The sequence below is a fragment of the Kogia breviceps genome, chromosome 6 (genome assembly GCF_026419965.1).
Source record: "Kogia breviceps isolate mKogBre1 chromosome 6, mKogBre1 haplotype 1, whole genome shotgun sequence".
Taxonomy (NCBI): domain Eukaryota; kingdom Metazoa; phylum Chordata; class Mammalia; order Artiodactyla; family Physeteridae; genus Kogia; species Kogia breviceps.
In genome coordinates, this window is record NC_081315.1 from 24,753,165 (window position 1) to 24,777,105 (window position 23,941).

General features: G+C 38.7%; 1 protein-coding gene across 3 annotated transcripts in view; it reads left to right on the forward strand.

The window, feature by feature from the left end:
- The window catches only part of HHIP (hedgehog interacting protein), a 94,422-nt gene that overhangs the window by 4,760 nt on the left and 65,721 nt on the right, over positions 1-23,941 (forward strand). For all 3 annotated transcript variants that reach the window (XM_059066278.2, XM_059066279.2, XM_059066280.2), the window contains exons 2-4: positions 1,823-2,015; positions 8,448-8,604; positions 9,294-9,495. In XM_059066278.2, the coding sequence (XP_058922261.1) occupies positions 1,823-2,015; positions 8,448-8,604; positions 9,294-9,495 (552 nt within the window). The remainder of the gene's footprint in view (positions 1-1,822; positions 2,016-8,447; positions 8,605-9,293; positions 9,496-23,941) is intronic.

A 23,941-nucleotide genomic window follows, 5' to 3' on the forward strand; every position in this document is an offset into this window, starting at 1 on the left:
AGGACACATTCCAAAAATTGTAAAAGACAAAATTCTTGAGGCCCTAAAATCAAGCTCTTCCTGGATAGCAGCTGGGAGAGTATATGGGGATCATTTTGTTTCAGCTATAAAAAAATCGAAGCATGCATGTTCTCCATAAAACCAAAGGTAATTACATTCCAGTTTTTCAGCCAGCAAAAGCGGTGGCTTCAGCATCCTGCAGTTGTTTTGTTCTTAGTGGACTGCCGTATGATAAACAAACAGAACAAAGTTGAACAGTATTAATATTGAATAGATCTGGTGAGGTCTGCCAGAGTATGGACAACAAAAGACATTTAAAACATTCTTGGAATGCAAATTCTAAGTGTCTGGTGTATGTTTCCCCTTAGAAAACTTTAACCATTTATTTGTCATTTAAATAAATTGATAAAAATCAAAATGCAAACATAATTGTGATTAATAATAACTTTTCGAAATATTGTAGATAGTTATGACTCATCATATTTATACACATATTTTTTTTTCCGAAACAGGGTAGCTTCTATTGGACTTTTAAAATTTCACCATGCCTTGTATTCAACAATTGTTTTTAGTTTCTTTGCTCTTTCAGATCCAAATTTTGTGATCACTTAGAGTATCTTTATCCTAAAAAATAGAAGCCGTATGATTCACTCAATTTACCCAAATTAGAATCTCAACTTAAGAATGAAATATTTGCTTTAAGCAGTGATCTAGAGTTTAAAATGTCAATTTCAGTTCATAGTTCTAAAGAAATAATTAAGTATAAACATAGTTATAGAAACTGGGAAAACATAAAATTCAATCCCATTATGGTGTTTTTTAACACCATATGGTGTTTTTTAATATGAAAAATCAATGCTTAATTTAGACAGCACTACACTTCACATCTCAAATATTGTGCTGATATCCTATATTTATATTTATTAGAGGAGGTCCTGAAGTCGGTTTTTTAAAGTTAGTACTAGACACTGAAACCTATTTTATCTGCAAATTACTAACCTCAATGAATCAGTAACTCTCAAATTAGTAGTACTGATATAAAAGACATAATAATACTGTATAAACAAAGATAAAAGTATGCCCTTTTTCATTGAAACTCACTAAATACTATACAAAATCACTTTTATTAAACTCTTGTGTTTTTCGTGAATATAACATACCTGAGGAACTAGTTAGAAAATTTTTCCTGGCTAAAATACAATGAATAATAAAAATTGGTCTTAAATCTGTTTGACTCAGCTTCAGGTATTATTTTTATAGAATATGAAAGGGTGATATTTCCCCCTCCTTTAGAAAACTTTCCCTATGCAATCTGTATATTGAAAATTAATTAAAATGAGAACAATGTAATTCAAGTAATATCTTTGAGAATGTTAGGAATTTCAGGAGTGAAATAGATTTTTACCCAAGACACAAATAAGCCATGTCTTAAAAGTTGCTTTACATAGAGTTGGATAAAGGTATTTGGAGTTTCAAAGTTAAATTATCAGTCAGTGTATACTTTGAGGCAGAGTAAGAAAAAGGGTTAAAGAATCTATATATAATTGTCATTTAATTTTTCACACCTGAAGGACAGATAAACAGACTTGGATTTGCAAGACTAAGAAGCATGTCTTGTCTGTGCATCCCTAACCTTTGCCCCCCATCCCAACCCAAGAGACTGCACTTGTGTCCTTATAAAGGCGTACTGTATTGTGACTTGGTGATTCTTTGCAGACAACAGCTAAATGACACTTTTCTCTTTCCATGATGACGAAAAAACATAACTAAACCTAACTTCATGGAACTAAAAAGAAGTTTGTTTCTGATTTATGGCTTTCAGATGTTTTCTGTTACCAACAACACAGAATGCGGGAAGTTACTGGAGGAAATCAAATGTGCACTTTGCTCTCCACATTCTCAGAGCCTGTTCTACTCACCTGAGACAGAATCCTTGGAAAGAGACCTGGCACTTCCCCTGTTCTGCAAAGACTATTGCAAAGAATTCTTTTATACTTGCCGAGGCCATGTTCCAGGTAAAAAAAAAAAAAAGATACATTAAATCAACTACTGCAGAATAGCTTTCCAAGATACCTGTTCCTAAATGCTTCCTTAGGAGAGTGTAAAATGTATCTGCCTTTCACAGTATCTATTTTTACCTCATAACTAACTGTTCCAAACTCGGAACCTTTTATTGCTGCTAAAATTGCTGCTGTCATTTCAGCCTACAAACAATACATTGTTTTGTTAAAGTGTTTAACTTTTCTTGTTAAATGGATAATACAGTTGGTAATCTTTACATACGCTGGATTATCAGCACAAATTTATCGTTGGTGTCTTTAGTCATCAGTGTTGATATCAAGACAGCTTCCCCTTCTACACAGCTGATACATAAGTGCAGATTGTCCACCGACTTTGTAAGGTATTTCCTTAAATAAAATATAATTCAAAAGGCCCCAAAAAGTAACACCTTACAAAGCACTTTCATATATAATGATTAATTTGCTCCTCATAAACCCCGTGAGGTAGATAGGAAAGGTCTGGTCATTTCCATTTGACAGATGAGGAAAACTGAGCCTCAGGAGAAGTTAGATGCCGTAACCAAACTTGTACTATGAGAAAGTGATAGGCTAAAAGAAGTTAAAGTTCTTAGGCTTATAATGTCCCAGATATACCTGGTCCTTACCGTCTTTTGGACCCTAGTGAACATATAGGCTCTTGGGCATTGATTAATTTTACCATCAGAAGCTTGTAAACCTTGGTGGTAGTTGCTTTAGGTTGGAAGAATGAACACAGAGGTAGAAACGAATTTAACGAGACCGATTCTGTTTAGTTAGGCAGTGTCACACACAAACAAATCTTCTGAAACTAACAGTTTATAAAACTCAGTGGCACTGAAGGACAAGACAAGCTTTAAGAACTGTAGGATGCACTTGGAGAATTTTTTTTTAACTGCTATGCACATTTTACTTTTTTCTCTGACCCAGAAAAGTGTACATTTTTGTATTTTTTATAGAGCTCTCTTAATAGCCTAAGAAAACATTTTGACTAGGGTTGCTTGCTTCCTTTGGTGTACCATAACAAGTATCTAAACCCATTCAATGTGAAAATATTATTATTGTTTTTTTAAACTACAGCCCTGTTTCTAAGGCTTTCCTTAAACCAGCTGTTTCTTTCTCTTTATCACATTCCCCAAAGCAAAGTAGCATAGGTCACGGTTGCCTAGATGGCCTGCCGAGAAGCGATAACAGATTAGGTCCCATAAAGTTTGGCTGCAAATTTCCAGTCTGGAAGGTTTGCCTTTACCACTATAAATTGAAAATGGTATTGACAGTGGGCATTTTAATCTACCCTTTATCTACTTGTGATAATTACCACTAGGCTGGATTTAGAGACTCATCTGTGGGGCGCTCCCTATATTTGAAGTGATTTTCGCTTCCAGAACAAACAACAAAAAGCAATATCCACTGAAAGAGAGAGCACAGCCCACAACTCAGGAGCCAGAGCTGCAAGCACCTCACTCCCCAGATCAACATATGTGGTGACGAATGACAAATTTATTTTTCTACAAAGTTTGTATATATGTAAAACTGCTGAAGTGCATCAAGATGTCAAGTGCTTTGGGTGGCCACCCAGGCTGCCTTGAAAGATAACCAGCTGAAAGCTGCACTCCAGTGGTGGGTGGGGCAGCAAGGGTACTTTTCAGGGCCAGGCCAGCAGGCTTTAGCAACGAGCAGAGGGGGCTTCCTCTGCATCCATCAAACGCTAATAATTGCTCTAAATACTTGTCCCCAAAGTGAGCTATAATAACACACTCTGTGTGTTACTTAGGTTAATCAATTTGTTAGCCAGACTGATCCCTGGCACGTAGGTTACCATTTCCTAAAGTGTGATGAATCAGAGGATAATCCTCCCCTCAGCCCTGGCCCCCAGCACAGAAGGCTCTTTAGAATTCTAGAACACTCGTTTTTCAGAAACTGCTCAAAATTTGTAGTAATTTCACCTTCTTAAGTCTATTGAATGACATGGATTGCTTTTCTCCGAAGTTCGAAATTGTGAAAAACAGCTACTTAGTGACTCTTTTATTTCTATTTTTTACTGTCCTCGTTGTTAGCCTCATCTTTCTGCAAATCAAAAACATGAAGAGGAAGGGACCTCAAGGGTTGTCGTTTGCTAAGAGAAGGGAACTGCTGAAAGGGGTGGAAAGAGAGAAAATAATTGTAGAGACATCTTCATTTCTTCCCCCACTGCCCAATACGTAAAGAATTAAACACATAAACGGTCTATATCCCTTTGCTTCACCCTCTTGGCTTTCAGAAAGTGTCACTCACTTTGGGATACACGTATACCTGAAAGACAGCTACTCTCTAGAAACTTTAATTCAGGAACATTCATGGTCTGCTTATTTCCACAAAAATGAAAAAAGGAAGTTAAGAATCACTACAGTGAGGATACGCTAGAGTTTTATTCATCATAATGTTCTCCTGTTGTGACTTTACTTAGGGAGATAAACTCTTAAAACTTCTAAAAAAAAAATACCCAAATTTCATTAAAAAAAAAAAAAAAAAAAACCCACAGGAACTCTTTTCTCCATACCATAGGTCTCATCTTTTGCCTGAATTACGATGAACACAGGAGATGCGTTGCTGTTCGCTGAATGATAGCCTAATAAATACCCTCTGTGGAAAGGATAGGAAAGGCCATCTCTGGGCCTTGCTTCTCCCTTTATACGTGTTATCATAGTGATTTTTATCACTCTTGGACCATCATATCTCAGCTGTAGGTTATGGTAGTGTGAAATATCTGTCTGTACACAATTAGTTCAATTGGTTTAATCCCATTGCTAAAGAGGCCAAGGTCAAGAATCTGATTCCACTGAGTTTCTCGAGTCCACAGCCACTCTGGACCCCGTCAGATATCTTACACGTGTGTCTCATTAGTGCCCAGGAGAGCAAACCAGAGCGGATATATGAATACACCAAAGTCTACTCTCTCTGCTAGAAAATGCTCTCTAGCGCAAGCCTTACAGATGGTAGGGCTTTTTCATGTTTTCCTTATCATGACGAACAGCATATATAATGCGGAAAAAATAACTTTTCTATAGCATACATGCTCAGAGAAAAGCTAGAGCTTAGAAAACTGCACAGAGAATATTTATTTACATGTCAGTATTTTATAGGGTGCTTTGTGGTATAGTAGGACTGGGTTTCTGATCCAGGAGAAGAGTTACAGTTCCAAAACATTTGATAAATTATCAGGAGTCGGGCTTCCCTGGTGGCGCAGTGGTTGGGTGTCCGCCTGCCGATGCAGGAGACGCGGGTTCGTGCCCCGGTCCGGGAGGATCCCACGTGCCGCGGAGCAGCTGGGCCCGTGAGCCATGGCCGCTGCGCCTGCGCGTCCGGAGCCTGTGCTCCGCAGCGGGAGAGGCCACAGCAGTGAGAGGCCCGCGTACCGCAAAAAAAAAAAAAAAAAAAATTATCAGGAGTCATACAAAAATTACAGCCGCTGGAATCATCAGTGTATTTCCATTGTCAGTGGACTTCATCATATTATGATGATCCAGGGTGAGCTGCACACCTTCAGTAAAATGCTCTTCAGTGTTTCCTTCCAAACAGAAGGGTACCATTCGGTAAATTATATCTTCCCTGGCAATAAATGTTAGCCCCATGTCCTGAAACCAGATCTCTTTTAGTTCTTCACAGGAAAATATATCTTGCTCATCCCTGCTTATAAAATCGGGTCATTCAAGGTAAAGTACTAACAAAAATATTAGATATTTCAATTCAAAGTAACATAATTGTCAGAAAAATGCCCATATTTTTATGTAAAAGTCTTCTGAGTTGGCTCCCTTCTTCCCACTTAGATCGTTCAGTTTGTCTCAATACTGTAAAAAGCTCGGAATAATTCATTGTTAACCTTCTGGTTTGGTTTGGTTTTGTTTTGTTTTGTTTAATTTGCTAAGAGAGCGTAGTATCTCTGGAGCGACAGAGTTTATGAATCTGTACTCATTCATCTTCAGATGTTCCATATGAAAATGATTTCTCATTTCCTCATGTTTGTCCCCAGCTAATAATTCCTTATAAAATGGAATTAGCCACCGGCATTGTTCATTAACTTCCCCTTAAGATGGTATTGGTTTGCAGACTGTAATGCTGGAAAACAGATATTTTTTTAAAAAGCAAACTCAAAATTTCCTCTGAATTGCACTCTGGAATTTTTCTGTGACCCCTGCAGGCAAATAATCACATTAAAACAAAAGTTATCCTTCACACATTCAGTTATAAATAGATCCATAGTATGACAGTCTTCCTGCATGCATCACATTGACATGGAGAATTCCCTGCCTGAAGGTAAATATATACATATATACACACATATCTATCTACATATCTCTATATATTTATACATAAAACACCTAGCCCCCCAGAAGCTTCTAGCCCCAAACTGTGAGAAGTCTGATTTAGCAACTCAGTTTTTCTTCTCTTCTTTTTACCTCAAACAGAATTATTTCACACTACCAGGCAGTTTTCATCTGATGCTTAGCCATTAAAGAATGGAGGAGAAAAGTTATCTTTTGCAAACAGTGAATTGCTGAAGATGAGTAAAAGCTGTTGCAGACGTCATTCCTCTCCCCAATTTCTAATCCCTGGATTTTTTCAAAGAAAGATAACCTCCTTCCCAGCTGACAGCCTCCTTGCCTCCTTATTCTGCCCACCTCCCCCAGAACACACACACACACACACACACACACACACACACACACACACACACACACTCCCAAGGACATCTGCTTTTACTTGCCAGTTTCCCAAAGACAAGATGTTTCCCAGTAGTTGAGTCAGATACTGGCCTTGAAGAGTCTGTCTCAGAAATTTAGGGGTGATCCATTTCACCCAAAAGTTAGGTAAAATGTATATTATGGGGGCTTCCCTGGTGGCGCAGTGGTTGGGAGTCCGCCTGTCGATGCAGGGGATCCGGGTTCGTGCCCCGGTCCGGGAAGATCCCACGTGCCGCGGAGCGGCTGGGCCCGTGAGCTATGGCCGCTGAGCCTGCGCGTCCGGAGCCTGTGCTCTGCAACGGGAGAAGCCGCGACAGTGAGAGGCCCGCGTACCACAAAAAAGAAAAAAAAAAAAATGTATATTATGTTTTAACCATTTGAGACCCACGGATTCCAAGATTAGCTTTAGGTTTGAGGGGACCTAGGTCAAGCTCACAGAAAATCAACTTTTTAGGGTCTTTCATGTTCCATTGATACAGCTCACTTGGTTGTCTCCAAATTCTTGTTCTTGCAAATCCTTGCAAACTTGCATCCATTATACAACTTCTAAACCTCACCTGAGTTACCAGGTGCCTTTGTTACAAAACTGATTGGGAGTACAATAATCTAATTTGTTAGGCAAAAATCAAGACCTTGAGCATAATTAAAGGTATGAAACCAGAAGCAGGAATTTGGGACATCATATAAAGTCAGCTCTGAGAGCAACATCATATTTTAATAGCAAAATCATCAGAATATGGAAGTGAATCTGATTAATATGCCCTCCCCCCAATAAAACCCTACCTTATTAATTCAAGTTGTAAAAGAAATGTCAAAAATTTTTTTGTAATAGGATCTTCTTTCTTATTCAACTTTTTATTTGATAAAAATTCTTACTATGTAAGTAATGAAAAAAAAAAGGTCTTTCACATCCTTTTAAATCTACGCTGCATTTTTGTTTTGGCTCATTTTAATATTTTTTTTCATTGAGGGGTAGTATGTCAGCTATTCTGCTTGAGAATATTGAAAGGATATTTTAAAGAAAATTTTTGTATTACAAAATGATCACTGTCTCCAGTAAGTGAGCAAGAAAAAGGCACCAACACATTTGAATATAGAGCCTCTGTTACTGGCATCAGTTCATTGCTTGATCATTGCAAGGAGTCAGTCATTTACTGTAGCATATAATGAATGACCTTGGGATAGTAAGTAGATTTATTTAATCATATATGAGTGACAATACAATAAGAATTGTAAAATGACCCAAACTGGCTCCCGATGGTCTATCTCTTTCCTGATCGCAATTTGTTCTTCTTAGGAAGTTAATAGTACTGTAGGAAAAAGTGCTGAATAGTAATCAGATGAGCTTGAAAGTACAACATATGGTAACCAGGGAGGCTTGAAAATAGAGTCAATGCAATAATAAGATTAATGCTGTGTTCGTATCAATTCTGCTTCATATGAGTCTTTTAAGACATCCAACACAATTATCATTTCACTTTTACTGCAATGTTTAAATTTTGCTTAAAAAAGAAATGGAAATCCCAAGCCAAAAAATACGTTCTTCTTTCCTTTTGTTTTTTTGTCTATATATTTCCCTAGAATAGTCATATAGTTCCTAAAAAATTCTTTACCTATATTTTGTCTTTCAAATGCAACGTTTTTACCATGACACTAAATATTTCTAAGGCGTCCTTTTACGTTTTTAAAGGTTTCCTTCAAACTACCGCTGATGAGTTTTGCTTTTACTATGCAAGAAAAGATGGTGGCTTGTGCTTTCCAGATTTTCCAAGAAAACAAATCAGAGGACCAGCATCTAACTACTTGGACCGGATGGAAGAATACGACGAAGTGGAAGAGATCAGCAGGTTCATAAAGATAAATGTTCTTTAATCTTAGAAAAAGAAAAGAAAAAACCCGACAAGTCTTGTGGTTTTAACAATGAGTCAACTGGCTATGCTCATGTCCAGCAGCTATATCCTCCAGATGCTTTTTGTTTTCTTTTTGGTAGTTTGCTTCTCTAAAATCATATTCGCTGAAATGCCTTTAATGCTGAGACTACTAATCTTCTGTTATGAGCTTGGCTGCTCTCTGATTCATGGGAATTTTATGAGTATAGTTTTAAATTGGAATTTTATGATAGTTGTTAGCTTATGGCACTGTGGAAACATTCAGCACAATTATTGGTAGCAAATCAGAGTTTTATAAATCTTAGAACTTTCTCTCTGAGTGCCTTTCTGTAAGGTTTAATTATTGTGAGTAAAGTCAGTTTTAATTAGAGTCACTGAAAGATGAGATAGTGAGCTTGTGAAATTTTAAAATACGTATGTGTTTTGATTCTCTCCTTTACTTCCTAATAGGAGGCTTTTTTGGTTTGTTTGTTTGTTTTCATTGAAAAGAATGTAAAAGAATCAGAGTGTGACCTTGGGTTAGCAGCCCTTCGTGATTATCAAAACCGTTGATTCCTAGAGGAAATATATTTTGAAAAGGATGCTAAGTGCATCCCTTACCTCCTTCATCTCAAGAAAAGCTTACCGGTTTTCTTTAATTTGTTTAGAAAGCACAAACACAACTGCTTCTGTATTCAGGAGGTTGTGAGCGGGCTGCGCCAGCCCATCAGCGCCCTGCATAGTGGGGATGGCTCACACCGTCTCTTCATTCTGGAAAAAGAAGGTTACGTGAAGATACTTACACCTGACGGAGAAATTTTCAAGGAGCCTTATTTGGACATTCACAAACTTGTTCAAAGTGGAATAAAGGTTGGCTTTTTAAATTTTATTTATCTTTGCTCTGGCTATGTTAATTTTATTTTAGTGTTCTCCTCACTAAAGGTATTTCTTTGTAATAAAAGAAATAATATAGGAGAAAATAAGGAGACAACATAAGGGAACAATAATTATGGCAACTGAATCGGGACAATTAAATTTTTAATGTTATGTGGTAACTATTAAGCAGTACAATCAGATTGATATTTTTGACATGGTTTCCCTATGTAATTTACATACTTAAAATAATTATTGGTTTTATAAAGTATTTGTTTAAATATTGTTTAACAGGCATTAGAATTGTATATCAGCATTTGCTAGCAGAAACAAAGAGGTCTTTGGGTTACTTTGGCAATTGCAAATCATTCTTTTACCGCATCTGTGTTCGAGTCTGTGTCATAAAAAATGCTACTTATACTGTGATTTCCTTGTACAATATTTTTACAGGTAAGTCAGGTATTTTTATCTATAATTAGCCACCTTTATAATATATAAGCACATCTGTTGCCTTCTTTCCCACTTCTCCAATTTGAATTCTCATGTTAAAATAATCTAGTAGGTATATAAATAAAATTATTGTCAAGTTTACTTCACAAGAGAGTAACACAGTACAGTTTTAGCAGTCCTAAGCTATATGGCAAATTGTGGCATTCTAAATTAAGACATTTAACAGCTCATGACCGTTTTAGAATGAAGCGAATTAAGTATGATTGGGGAAGAACTGGTTATCTTTTTCTAAACTGGAAAAAAAAAATCAAAGGAGGGTTTATACTCTGCTAATCATATTGAAATAAGCTCCTCTTTGCTTTGTTAAGCTCTATTCAGAGGTAAGAACATCAAAACCAGCAGAAACAAATCAGAAAAAAATATAAATATATTCCTGATATCTATCTATTCAATATCTACCACATGACATAAATAGGGTGACTCAGTTAGAGCACAGAGAATACCTATTGTTGGGACCTCCCAGCCTCAAGGCCATGTTGTGACAGCATCACCAAGACATACTGCATAAGAGAAGTATTTTATGGTACTCGTGGTCCTTTAAGGAAAAGGACTTTGACACCAAGACACAGATCATTTGGAAAAGCTGTTTAAATCAGTAGCTTCAACTTTCTCCCAATAAAATTTTTCATTACAATTCACAGCAAATATTCCAAAGTCTCTTAAGATAAAACATTAGTGTTTTGCACATCAGAGTTCAATAAATACATTCTGAAATGTGTTCTAACTCATTGCAAGTGGTACCTCATGAGGAAGGAATAAAGATGCAGCAGCAAGTGCATTACTCACTACAAGTGTTTTACTTACCTTGAAAGTTAAACATGCTCTCTATAAAATAAAAAATTGGGGAAGGTAAAGTATTTTAAAAGTCATCACCTATAATCCCATCAATTAAAAAATATCACTATTAACATTTTGATATACTTTCTTCCAGTTTTTTTATTAAAATTAAATGAATTTTTCCTGACTACAAAAGTAACACAGGTCCATATTAATAAATGTGGAAACAGAAGAAGAGCATGTTTTCTTATAGCTTTTTTCCTAAGAAGTGTTAAAATAAAATTGAAATCAAACCATATATACATCTTTTTAGCCTTCTTTTTTCACCTAACAGTATGTCGTGAGTATGTTACCAGATTTGGAAACTTTTCTCAAAAACTTAGTTTTTTATCTTTTTTGAGTGTTCCGTTTCCTTATTATGAGATATTTAGGAAGACCCCCAGTATTTTCTTTTTATCATTGTAAATAATGTTATTTCTCATCCTTGTATATATTATTTAACCTGATCATGGATGATTTCTTTAAAATTCCCTGATAGAAAGAGCATTACTGAGTTGAAGGACATATGCCACAATGCACATTGCCAATTCGCTCTAAAATTTAATATATCTTTGGGTATTGGAGAGAATAATACATAGTTTTCAAATAGTATTTTACTTAAAATGTTGGTATTAAAAATCTGTGTATGATAAAATGTAGGTGAAAGACGTGGGCTCAGAATACTTGAAAATTTTGTTGTAAGAAGGAAAAAACTGATGTTCTTGTTTCTACTTCAATTTAACTGCCTAAAGAATGCCCTGCTTCTAATTAGAGTTACTTCAGACGCCCTCTTCATTTACACCCGTTCATTGGGATATGAATGAAAGTGAATCTTCTCTGACTTTGAGACATCTCCTCATGCAGTAAAATTACACAAACTCGGTTATGACAGTGCCATGATTCTGCAGTACGTTCTGCAGGCCTCTAGGGATTCTGCAGAACCCTTTTTGGCCTTCCTTTCCTAGGAGAGCTGCAGGGCTTCTGGGGCTTAAAATAAACTTCAAAATCCATTCTTCTACATATGTATTGATAGAATACATTATTTCTACATTGAAGACATATTTCAAAGTGCATATTTTGGATTCCCTTAGTATTTGGCACTAGTGATATCAATAAGATAGGAATCTATCACATGGATATTTGAGCGTATACTGATAAGGGAGTAACAAGACCACATCCTTATCACTTCGAGTAGCTTATACAACAACTGGCCTTTATCTCAGTCTCCAAGGAACTGCTGTCACAAGTCACAGATTGGAAGTGTTAGAAGTGGCTACTGTTGGTTTGATGGGGTGGATGCCAACACATTCTCATGAGTTGATTAGGATTACGCCATTGATTTTTGTGGTATGCCCCTCAGAGACTTCTGAAGTGAAAACATTATCACAGTTACTTCACAGTCATTTTTCAGGCTTCTTGATATGTGAATAATTAGTTGTTCATGTTAGTGTACAGTTAGTGTATTCTGTGTTTGTCAATGATCATTTTGCATTCATAGTGCAAATAGGAATTTTCATAAAATATTATGCATATCACTTTTCTAGTCTTTTAGTTTTAAAAATCCCAAGAGAGGGGATAAAGCTGTTTTAAGAGACCAAAATATTGATTGCAATTTTCAAATCATAGAACTAATAATGTGTATGAAACCCAACCTTGGTATGTTTGAAGTAAATACAGGACAAACCACAGTGATGATCCCCCCACGATATTTATTAATGACCAGTATGAGTATATTAAATCAGACATAAAGAGGAACTCTTGATTATAAGAGTTTCTAAAAGCTAGTGCTGGCTATAAGGGAATTTGGAATTCCTCTTCTGCTAATTGTCATTAAGAATTGACAGGGATATCTGTCACCTGGTTAAGGACTGGCCTTATTGTGGCAAAAAGCTGGACTTGGTTGATCTCCTTAAATCTCTAGCAGCCCTGATTCTGATACCACCAGCAAAGAGCCAGTCATCTGGGGAACTTGGAAAACTCCTCCCTAAATGGGTCCTGACTGAAGCTAAAAATATGGCATCTGGTTTTTATCTAACACCCAGATTGTAGGAGATTTCAGTACTCCATGAGTGTAACTAAGTTTCACCGAGCAAAAGTTATGTGCAAAAATGCAAAGCACCCACGAAAGAATTGACTTCTTTCTGCTACAGGAAATACATTATGGAGTTGGATTAATGGAGTAAACTCTATGCCATATGAATTTAAACTACCATTTAGGAAGAGGTGATTCCATTCACAACAGCTCAAATCCTAAAAGACTGAGCTCTGTGAAATTGCCAAGAGTAAGTCAAAAATAGGTTTTAAAACTAGATGGTGGTTTGCTAGATCTTTGGTGCTAGTGCATTGTACAAGCTGACCACTCATACCGATGCTATGAAGAATGGCTCAAGTGTCCAACTGGTGAGCAAACTTTAAAATCTTCATTTTGTGTGTCTAGTGTCGGGGGGAGGGCATATACCTTGTTTGTTGTTGATATCGTTTTTCCCAAAGAGGGAAATTCCAAGATCCTGGTGATTTGAAATCTTTAAATTGAGCTTATATCTGAATTACTGGTCAGAACTTCTGGAAGTACTAGAACCAGCCTCATCTCCTTGAAGTCCTTGAGGTTGATAGACCAGTGGTTTTCAAAAATGGCTGCAGAGTAGAACCACCTGGGAGCTTTAGAAAATTCTCCTGCCCAAATTAAATCAGAATATCTAGAGTTAGGACTCAGGCATTGGTACATTGTTAAAGCTTTTCCAGGTAATTTCAGAAGCACTGGTCTAGACTGAGCCAGACCCCTGGATCAGTTGAATAAGGAATGAGACACATTTTCTCTGCCCATCCATGGCCAAGTCATATTACTGAAATGACCACTGGGAGCAAATGGTTGGACACCAGTTGTCACTGTCCTGTACCTTCTGTCATTTACCTGACCTACACATATTACTTGTCCACTCTGAGTGAGGAGATGAGTAGTTAACTCTGTCAGCATTGTAAGATTCTTGATAGAAAGTTTCGGAAAATGACGTTTAAAAAATCTCAGCAATTCATTCTAATTGGACAATTGCTTTATCTATTACATTTTCCTATTTTTGTTCCTTTTGGGAATTTGGTGTTCAGCTAGTTGGCAAAACTGTTCTCATTCCTGTTCCTAAAATATGTAGTTTGCTATTATATCTGAAAACCCTTGTTACGCCAGAAGTTACTCTAGTCTAATCTTACCAAACTTCCCCTGACTACCAAGGATCTGAAAGTCAGCCTTAGCTTTGCATGTGTATGGCAGTTAAGACAAGCCTGGGCCTGTCACCTACAGGGTGGACCCCCCCCCCCCGGGGAAGCCGACATACACCGTTCTCTGCACCCCAGTTCTCAGGGGCAGTCAGAGGACCAAGAGGCTCACACCCGCAGCAAACAGAGCTAAAGACTTGTCGATCATTGGGACAAGTGTGCCTGGACTCGTGTCCCTCTCTATCTCCTTGGATCCTCATTTCAAAAGATGCTTTTCGAAGCAGTCCTTTTACCGAGGGAGGAGAGGACGTAGGCTGAAAGCTGCTGATTGTCCGGGTGACTGAGCCCATTGACGCTGGGGCTCTTGAGAGACAGTGGTCCAGGTGCCCAGGAGCCACAAGAGCATGTGGAGGAGGACGCAGTGTGGGCCGGGGCAGGACCCGGCCGGGCAGCCTCTGATTTCACATGCTTGTAGATCACATGCATAATTATGAGCAGCGAAAGTTCAGTGAAATCCATTGCTCAGCATCCCTTTGGGATTGATGTCCTACCTTTCTGAAGTTTGTCAGAGACCCTTCCTTTTACATTTTCTTCTGTCTTTTTTTTTTTTTTTTTTTGTGGTATGCGGGCCTCTCACTGCTGTGGCCTCTCCCGTTGCGGAGCACAGGCTCCGGACGCGCAGGCCTAGCAGCCATGGCTCACGGGCTTAGTTGCTCCGCGGCATGTGGGATCTTCCCGGACCGGGGCACGAACCCGTGTCCCCTGCATCGGCAGGCGGATTCTCAACCAGTGCGCCACCAGGGAAGCCCTTCTTCTGTCTTTAACTGGTGATCTTATGGCAGCTCATGCAATGTTAGCGTATTTCTTTTTCCAGGGAAATGAATCAGAACATAAATGGGAAGGAATTTACTTTTCAAAACTGATGTTGGAAACATAGCACGCATGTGTGCGCACACGTACACATGTATATGGCAGTGATTGGGTCCCATATCAAATGCTTCCTCAGGAAAATTGTTAGAACTCTGCTTTAAAGCATGCTTTAGGTTGAAAGAAAGAGTGTGTTAAGTTGAAAGAAAACAGCAATATATTTAATATATTTGATAAATATTACAATAGAAGAGTCACCATTCTGGAATTTTTTGTATATGTGATATTTTTTAAGTTTGTGACCTATCAAACTACTGCATTAGAATTTATTAAATCTCATCTGAAAGAGAATTGCTGTAGTGGTAGAAATAACCATTAGATAAATTCATTCTAAAAGTGGTAGAAAGTTAATTGAAGAGTCTTCCCTCAGATAAAAACTTTTAAATGCCTTCTTTTGGGGGTAGTTTAAAATTCTGGTTCCAAACCATCAAAATATAGATCTGCAAGTAAAATTTTTTACTGTTTTTTTTAAATATATATCAAGGTAGTAATGATGTGGCATTAATCCCAACATTATTTTATTGAGTGTTGCTGATCCTACATCAGAATGCCCTGTACTCTGAGATAAATGTTGTTTTCAATTTTTAATTAAGTCTAATCTCATTTTAAATCTAATACAAACGTCCACAGAGAAATATTCTTTTTGTCCCTTGGTCATGTGAAATAATCTCAGTGTAATTTCATTTGGTTAAGTTAATTTCATTTCTGGTGCTCTTACTTTTTTATTTTGGCATTTGCAATTCTACTGATAAAGCATTTTAATAAATGTCAATGGACATAGATATGGTGTATGCCAGTATAAACTGGTTTAATCTATAAAGTACTCTCCAGCATGCATCATGGTTTTTTTTTTTTTTGTGGTACACGGGCCTCTCACTCTTGTGGCCTCTCCCGCTGCGGAGCACAGCCTCCGGACGCGCAGGCTCAGCGGCCATGGCTCACAGACCCAGCCACTCCACAGCATGTGGGATCTTCCTGGACCGGGGCACGAACCCGCGTCCCCTGCATCAGCAGGCAGACTCTCAACCACTGCACCACCAAGGAAGCCCATATCATGTTTTTTTTAACTGAAGTCAAAACTGCAGTATGCAGCGTCCCTCCAGTTGAGTAAAGACCTGCTTTCTCCTACATTTTAGGTCCCGTAAGTCACAGCTGAGGTGAGGAAAGCTTTTACATGAATGTCTTTATATTTATCTAAGACTTGAAGGGCAAAGGAAATAGAGCCTATAAATCTCAGAAGTCCTATGGTAATCATTTAAAACAAGTGAAAAACCAAGAAATCTGCACCTTAGAGAAGGTCACTGCCATCTTTCAAAAGCATCTGTTTGGATGTGGCAGCCACCACCTCGCTGTATCTGACTAGAAAGAGAACAGAGAAGGGCTGCTGGTGGTATCAGTTGGCACGACCTTCCAGTGGCTCTATTATCTAATGAAAAGGAAATCACAGGTGTCCCAGAACTGCCTCTAGGTAGTAGAAGGTAGCACAGTACTCCCTTTTAGAGACAGTCAATAGCTTTTCTTTCCCAGTACTAAAGATAGTCTTCAAGCCAGCCATGTTGTTAGCGAGAATACAGTAAGTCCCCTACATACGAACGAGTCCTGTTCCGAGAGTGCGTTCATTAAGTCCAATTTGTTCTTAAGTCCAACAGAGTTCGCCTAGGGACCCAAATAACACAATCGGCTCTATATACTGTACTGTAATTGGTTTATAATACTTTCCACACAAATAACACATAAAAAACAAACACAAAAAATAAAGAAAACATTTTCAATCTTACAATACCTTGAAAAGTACAGTGGTACAGTACAACAGCTGGCACACAGGGGCTGGCATCGAGTGAACAGGCAAGAAGAGTTACTGACGGGAGGAGGGGGAGGAGGTTGGAGAGGGTAGAGCTGAAGGATCGTCAGCAACAGGAGACAGAGGGCAAGCTGCCATTTTACTCACGACTGACGTGGATGGAACGCATGTTTGCGTCTTTCAAAATTCGCAACTTGAGGTTCCTATGTAGGGGACTTACTGGACTCTAGTCTTCTCTCTTACTAATCATAACCACCATTCTTTTAAGCATTTACTTTGCTAAGCCATTGCACAGAGTATCTCTGTAATCCTTCTGGTAACCCCATGAGGCAGGTATGCATATCCCATTTCACAGATGAAGAGACTGAGACCCAGAAGTTAAGGAAACTGCCCGAGAGAACATCACAGAGCCAGTAGCAGAGCCAGATTTGCAAGGCAGTTGTTGGACTCCATGCTGTCAACCACGGTGCTGTGCTGCACTGTGCTTTCGATCAGCAGCCACTGCACGGAGGAAAGATTGGGTAGCACGTTTAAGAAGCAGAGATGGGTGACGGTTGGTGTAGACATGCTCAGTGCTGCTCGTCCTGGCTCGCAGGACCGTGGGGAGGCTGAGGGCCTAGATCTAATGTCAAGCATACAGACTTGGGTGCTAGTCACTGCATTCAAACCACGTGCTGGTTGTTTGACTCTGGACAAGTTATTTAACCTCTAGGCTTGGTTTCTTCATCTGTAGAACAGAGATGACAAAAGGTTGCACCTGCGACTTTACGTGTACAATCTCACAGGCATCCGAAGTACTTTGTAAGCATTAGCTGTTATCATCATCTATTACACTAACATGAAAAGAAGAGGAAGGAAAGGAAAAGGTGCCCAGCCCTCAGAATGACTTACAAGCTCCTGTGGCCACAGTTAACTATACTCTGTAGTATTTAACAGTCCCCCCTCATATGGGATTGGATGACAATTTATGGAAATTTCATGATAGTTGTTAGTGTTTGCACCAAAATTATATGGCAGTCTTATGGAAACAAAGTTATACTGATGTATGTATGTGAGTTTTCTTCCATTCAAAAAGATAAACCTAGAATATATTTTTTATCAAAATGTATAACTGGAGAAAGAGAACATCTTCATTTTTAGATCGTCACCTCTTGGCATTAGGTGTAGGGCATCGCTACCTACCTCATTATGCAAAACCCCCCGGGTCTGGAGTTTCTCATAGCACATGCCTGACGGTGATTAAGCACAAAGCAGCTGACCCATGAGTACGGCAACAAGCTTCCTCAGCATTTCCTTGCTTTCAGAGTAGTTTTTCTCAACCTGGATATTATAGTAATGTAGGTCTTTTTGTGTGTTTATTTTGGAACATGGTTTGTGTCACTCTGCCATAGAGTTAATAAATTGTAGGATTTGCAAAGGAAATATACTGAGACTGAAAACTAAGAAAGCACATATTTTTGCCCACCAGCAACAATTGCCCAAAGCACAGATTTAGAATCTCAGGATTTGGGAGGGGAGCAATTGGGCGAAGTTGCTCTGAAATTAACATGTAATGTCAAGATACGAAGAGTGTATTACTCGACAAAATATTTTTTTTTTTTTTTTTTTTTTTTTTTTTTTTTTTTTTTTTTTTGGTATGCGGGCCTCTCACTGTTGTGGCCTCTCCCGTTGCGGAGCACAGGCTCCGGACGCGCAGGCCTAGCGGCCTTGGCTCACGGGCTTAGTTGCTCCGCGGCATGTGGGATCTTCCCGGACCAGGGCACGAACCCGTGTCTCCTGCATCGGCAGGCGGATTCTCAACCACTGCGCCACCAGGGAAGCCCTCGACAAAATATTTTTGTAAAAGACGGCAGATGAGGTCAGGGAAGAGAGAAGTTTAAAAGAAGGTTTCAGAATTAAACAACATAACAGACATCAGTTAATTTATCATGAAATGTGCTAGAGGTCAGGTGCGAGAATATATAAATGAAATGATCTCAGCTACCTCCCTCTCAGACCCCAGGCTGCAGCAGACCCTTTTCCTATCACATCAACTCAGGATTTTACAGAAAGCTCCCGAAATCTGTAAGCATGTTTGCTCCTTGATTTGTCTTCTTACCTAAGACCAATTTGGGGAGTTTGTTTATGTAGCATTTGCCTTTTAACAGACTTCTTTCATCTTTACATTTATATACTAAATATATAGAGAGATTTATGTATATAATATATAATACTTATGTAAAATAAATATGTTATCAATTACTATAATACATTTTAATTTATTTGTTGGTAGTATTCGCCAGTTGATGTTTAGTTGTGTTTTGTTTTGTTTTTAAAGTCTGAAAGTCTACAATTATGTTGAACTATCATAATATCAAAGTGGCCAGAACTGAGGACATTTTGCAAAACTGGGTCACTGTCTAGAAATTAAAATCATCTTTGGAAATGCTATTTATTGAGACCATTCTGTAATGTGTTATAATGAGAAAAGTTCGAGAACATCTTTTTCTAAATCATGTCATTTTCTATCCGAGTTTGTCTTTGTGATACTAGGTGACAATACACATGGCCACAGTGGCTTTCGGGAATTACCATTCAAAAAGAGTAAAATTTGACTCTTTTTCCTAGAATTTTCATTTTACTCTATCTGGGCATGTTGTATACAACTAACTTTAAATTCATCCATTTACTCATTTTAAAATGTTGTTCAGTTCCACAGGCCTAAATTTCAAATCACAGAAAATCAGTAAAAAATAATTATTTGTTTAAGACAAAAATTATGAGCTAATTATTCCATCATACACATATGTAGTAGCACAAAAACAGAAAAAGAGAACATCAATAAATTTGATCTAAACTAATACCATCATTGCTTGTGGTTGACATTATATTTAATCTGCTTGTAAAACTGAACCCAATAAGCTGAAACTAATATAAAAATAAAGCATGATGACAAAGGATCTTAAAGGTTTATATATTGTCACAAAATTCTCGAGAAAAGAATATTCCTTCCAAATATTCAAATATTGAATATTCCGGCTTTCTCTTTAAGAGTAACTAAATTCTGTACTTTCAAAAAAAAAATTCTAATAAGCTGTTTCCAAACCAACCTCTTATCCTAAAGCACCTTTGATCCAAATGGATCACACAGTTAAATAAAATGACATCTGTCCTCAGGCTATTTCTAGATAGGGAAAACACATCTGTTCTAAGAACTCTTAGCCAACAGTTTGAAACTGTTCAGAAGGATTCCTTAAAAAAAGAAAAGACTGTGTACAGAGAGGGAAGGGAAGATGCTTGAGGTTGGAAAAAATTAGGACAGCACTAACCCTTAAGAGGATAAAAAGATAACCGAATTTAATTCGCATTAAATTCTTAGCCTTTCTATGAAAGATTTGGTGATGAGATTCCCACAGTGCAAACATCTTTGTGGATGGATGTGAACACACCTGTTCAGGAAAAGGGAAACAAAACTTGAACTGACTCCCTTCCCACACAGGTCACCAAACATCTGTCATAAGTTATCAATTACTAGCCTAGACTGGACTCAAGCCTGTGACCTGAGGTTGAAAAAGCCACGTAGCTCATTCTGTCTCTTACCTAGTCTGTGGTTTTACCCTGTACCACTGGTAAAGCTTCTGTTTAAAACTCCAGGGGTTTGGAAGACCAGGTTGACCCCGTGACATTAATAATGTATTTACGCCCAGGGTTTCCACACACACCACCCTGGGGCTGATCTTATTTAGGATTTTGTGACTTGCAGTAACGTAGGCGCAGCTCCAAAAAGATTTACCCAATAGTTAGCATAGTTCTTTAATTGCATAAGTTCCTTAATTGCAACCTAAAGACAATGTCTTCTTGTCCAAGGAAGGTTTGGGGTGTGTGTGCGTGCGTGTGTGTGTGTGTGTGTGTGTGTGTGTGTGCGTGTGTGTGTTTTAAGATTTTTGACTTTGATTAAATGTCAATACATATAAAACTTCTGCATAGGGCTTCCCTGGTGGCGCAGTGGTTGAGAATCCGCCTGCCGATGCAGGGGACACGGGTTCGTGCCCCGGTCCGGGAAGATCCCACGTGCCGCGGAGCGGCTGGGCCTGTGAGCCATGGCCGCTGAGCCTGCGCGTCCGGAGCCTGTGCTCCGCAATGGGAGAGGCCACAACAGTGAGAGGCCCGCGTACCGCAAAGAAAAAAAAAAAAAAAACTTCTGCATAAAAGCAGGGAAACGAAACAAAGAAAGAAAAACAACAAAAAAGGCTTATGGGCACAACTAACTAGGTGAACTTCTTCCCTTGTAATTATTAAAACTTCGGGCGACAGCATCAAATTGTCAATGCTTTGGATCCCTCCCGTGTCTCTTTCCTGTAATATCCCACCTCAGTTGGGTACGTGTGAGAACTAATCTCTGAGTGGCTATGGCGCTCATCCACGGAGTTTGCCAGTGGTTGTGTGATTTGGAGCAATCTGCTTAACCTTCTGTGATTCTCTATGTCCTCATCTTCGAAATCAGAGGACTAGGCTAAATGATACCTTAGGTCTTTTCTAGCTCTAAAATTCTGCGAAATAGAAAGCAGTGCAAGTCTCTAAGATTTTCCAAGAAAATTATGGTAAAGAGAAGTGGTCAGTGTGGCTCAGGCATTGGCAACTCCACCGCTGCCCAGGCTCAGAGAGCATGAGGCTCACTTTGCTTTATTCTGACTTTTTTCCTTTGCACCGATACAGAAACACAGGCAGTGTCTCCCAGTGCACAGCCCACTGGGCAGCCTACCACACTGACAGATAGGTGCGCTCACCTTTCCAGAAGGTCACCATCACTCCAGTTAATTTTTTAAAGCTGCATAACTCAGCATGAAGTGAGACTTCAGGTTTCAGTTAATGGAAGCATGATGTCTTTCATGTGTAGGGATAACAGGGTGGTAAGTTTTCAAACCTGGGTTCGAAGGTAAAGATACACCATGACCTTGAAGTGGGCAGTACTTGGTGTGCTGGGGAGGACACTCTATGGAGCTGAGTGACAGAAGAGGAGAGTCATCATAGGAGATAAGATTGCAGAGCACCTATGTGGTGCTGGCGGGGTGGAAGGTGTGCATCAGATAACGCAGGGTCTTACATGCTCTCCTAAGGTCTTTGGCTTTTCCTGTGAGTGAAAGGGGGAATCACTGGAGGATTTTGAACAGAAGACTGACATGGTCTGACTTAAGCCTTTTTTTTTTTTAATAAATTTATTTTTATTTATTTTTGGCTGAGTTGGGTCTTCGTTGCTGTGCGCGAGCTTTCTCTAGCTGCAACGAGCAGTGGCCACTCTTTGTTGCGGTGTGCAGGCCTCTTATTGGTGGTGTGGTGGTTAAGAATCCGCCTGTCAATGCAGGTGACACGGGTTCGAGCCCTGGTCCAGGAAGATCCCACATTGCCACGGAGCAACTAAGCCCGTGCGCCACAACGACTGAGCCTGCGCTCTAGAGTCCGCGAGCCACAACTACTGAGCCTGCGTGCCACAACTACTGAAGCCCGCGCGCCTAGAGCCCGCGCTCCGCAACAAGAGAAGCCACTGCAATGACTTAAGCCTTTTTAAACAAGGTCAATAGCAGCGGTGCAGAGAGAGCCGACGAGGCGGGGCAGGAGTAGAAGGAGGGGGACACGGGGAAGAAAACCGACTCCTGGTACTAGTTCTGCTCTGGAAGTGCTTGTGCCAATGGGCGAGTCATTGACCACCTGAGCCTCAAGTTTTCTCTGTAAAATGAGCGAATCAGTAATAGCTGAGCTTCCTTTCATTTCCAACTTTCAGTGCATCAACACTTGGAGAAATATTTAGAAATTTACCCTATTAAAGGTAAGCATCTTTACACATGGTGTTTACCAAATGTATACATTCTTTCCCATAGTTTTAAAGTGCAGATTTTAAAACTCAGTACATTAACAGCATAGGACATTTAATTGGTTCCAGTGAAAGGCTGTGAATTACAGGAACATATATCAGTTATGGTACTTAATATAAAGAAGAGGGCTCACTCTATACTAGTCGTAAATGTTAATTCATGAAAATGGTAACCACAACTAAAAACTATCTGTGTACTCACACACACATTCCTCCTCGGGAAATGTACATTTACATAGAGGAAGGGGGTCAGGTGATTATTTTTTAAAAGGGTAATTATAATTGGATTTAGTATATAAGAGGCCAAAATCCAGGTATCCTTAAGTCAGAGAATATTAAAATAATGATGGAATACAAAACTATGGGCTTCTAATAAGGAGGATACACAAGTATTATTGTAGGGAATTTCTAACTATTTAAATTCTAAAATAATGACCTAAAAATAAAAAATAATGACTTGACTTCTTAAAAAAAATCCATAGTTCACTCTTCAAAGTAGAATATTCGTAGATATAGTCAGTGAGTTTCTTTTTTGTTAATGCCAATGGAACCTTATTTAACTAATCAGTCTTTCGTGCTGTAAATTAAGCTGGCAAAAAACAAACCAAAAAAACTGGCTCCTTCTCTACCTGCATGTGAATCTACAAAAGTTCATTTGGTTGTGCACAGAGTAACTAGATGTTAAAAACTGAAAAGGGAAAGAGGGTACGCGCCATCATTTTCCTTGCATGTGTAAAGATTTCAGTGCTCTGTGTTTCCTTGAACGAAATCCCATGGTGCCAATTAACCTAACGTATTCCAAAACAATTCTCTGTTTAGAAAGAATAATTTTCATTGTGGGTGTTCCTTGAAATCGTATGCCTCATCCCCTGTTATTACCAAGATGTGTGCTGGGCGATTCAAAGTACCAGCTTCACTTCCACGCACTGCATAGATTAGAGCTGTGTCCCACACACAGTGTCAGATAATCTGTTTTAGTTTTGTCCAATGCACACATATTTTCACCTTTAGTAATTTTTTTAATGTGGAAAAGCCCTCTCTACCTAATATTAAACCAAATATTTCATGTCAAAATTATCAAAAACACTCAAAGCAGGAGATTCGTTTTAATCGGGAAATCGCTTTTTCTTGCAAAAACTTTGCAATAAGTCAGCTTTCCTGGCTTGGTTTAAATAGCATCTTCATTTTTCGTTGAAATAACGTGAATACATTTTTCCTCCAGTGTGAGACAAAACTGGTCTAGAAAAGACTGAAAAGGATTTAACTAACTTGGTAAATACATTCTCCGTTTTATTAGGCTGTGTTGTCTATTTGAATTTCTGGAGTATTTG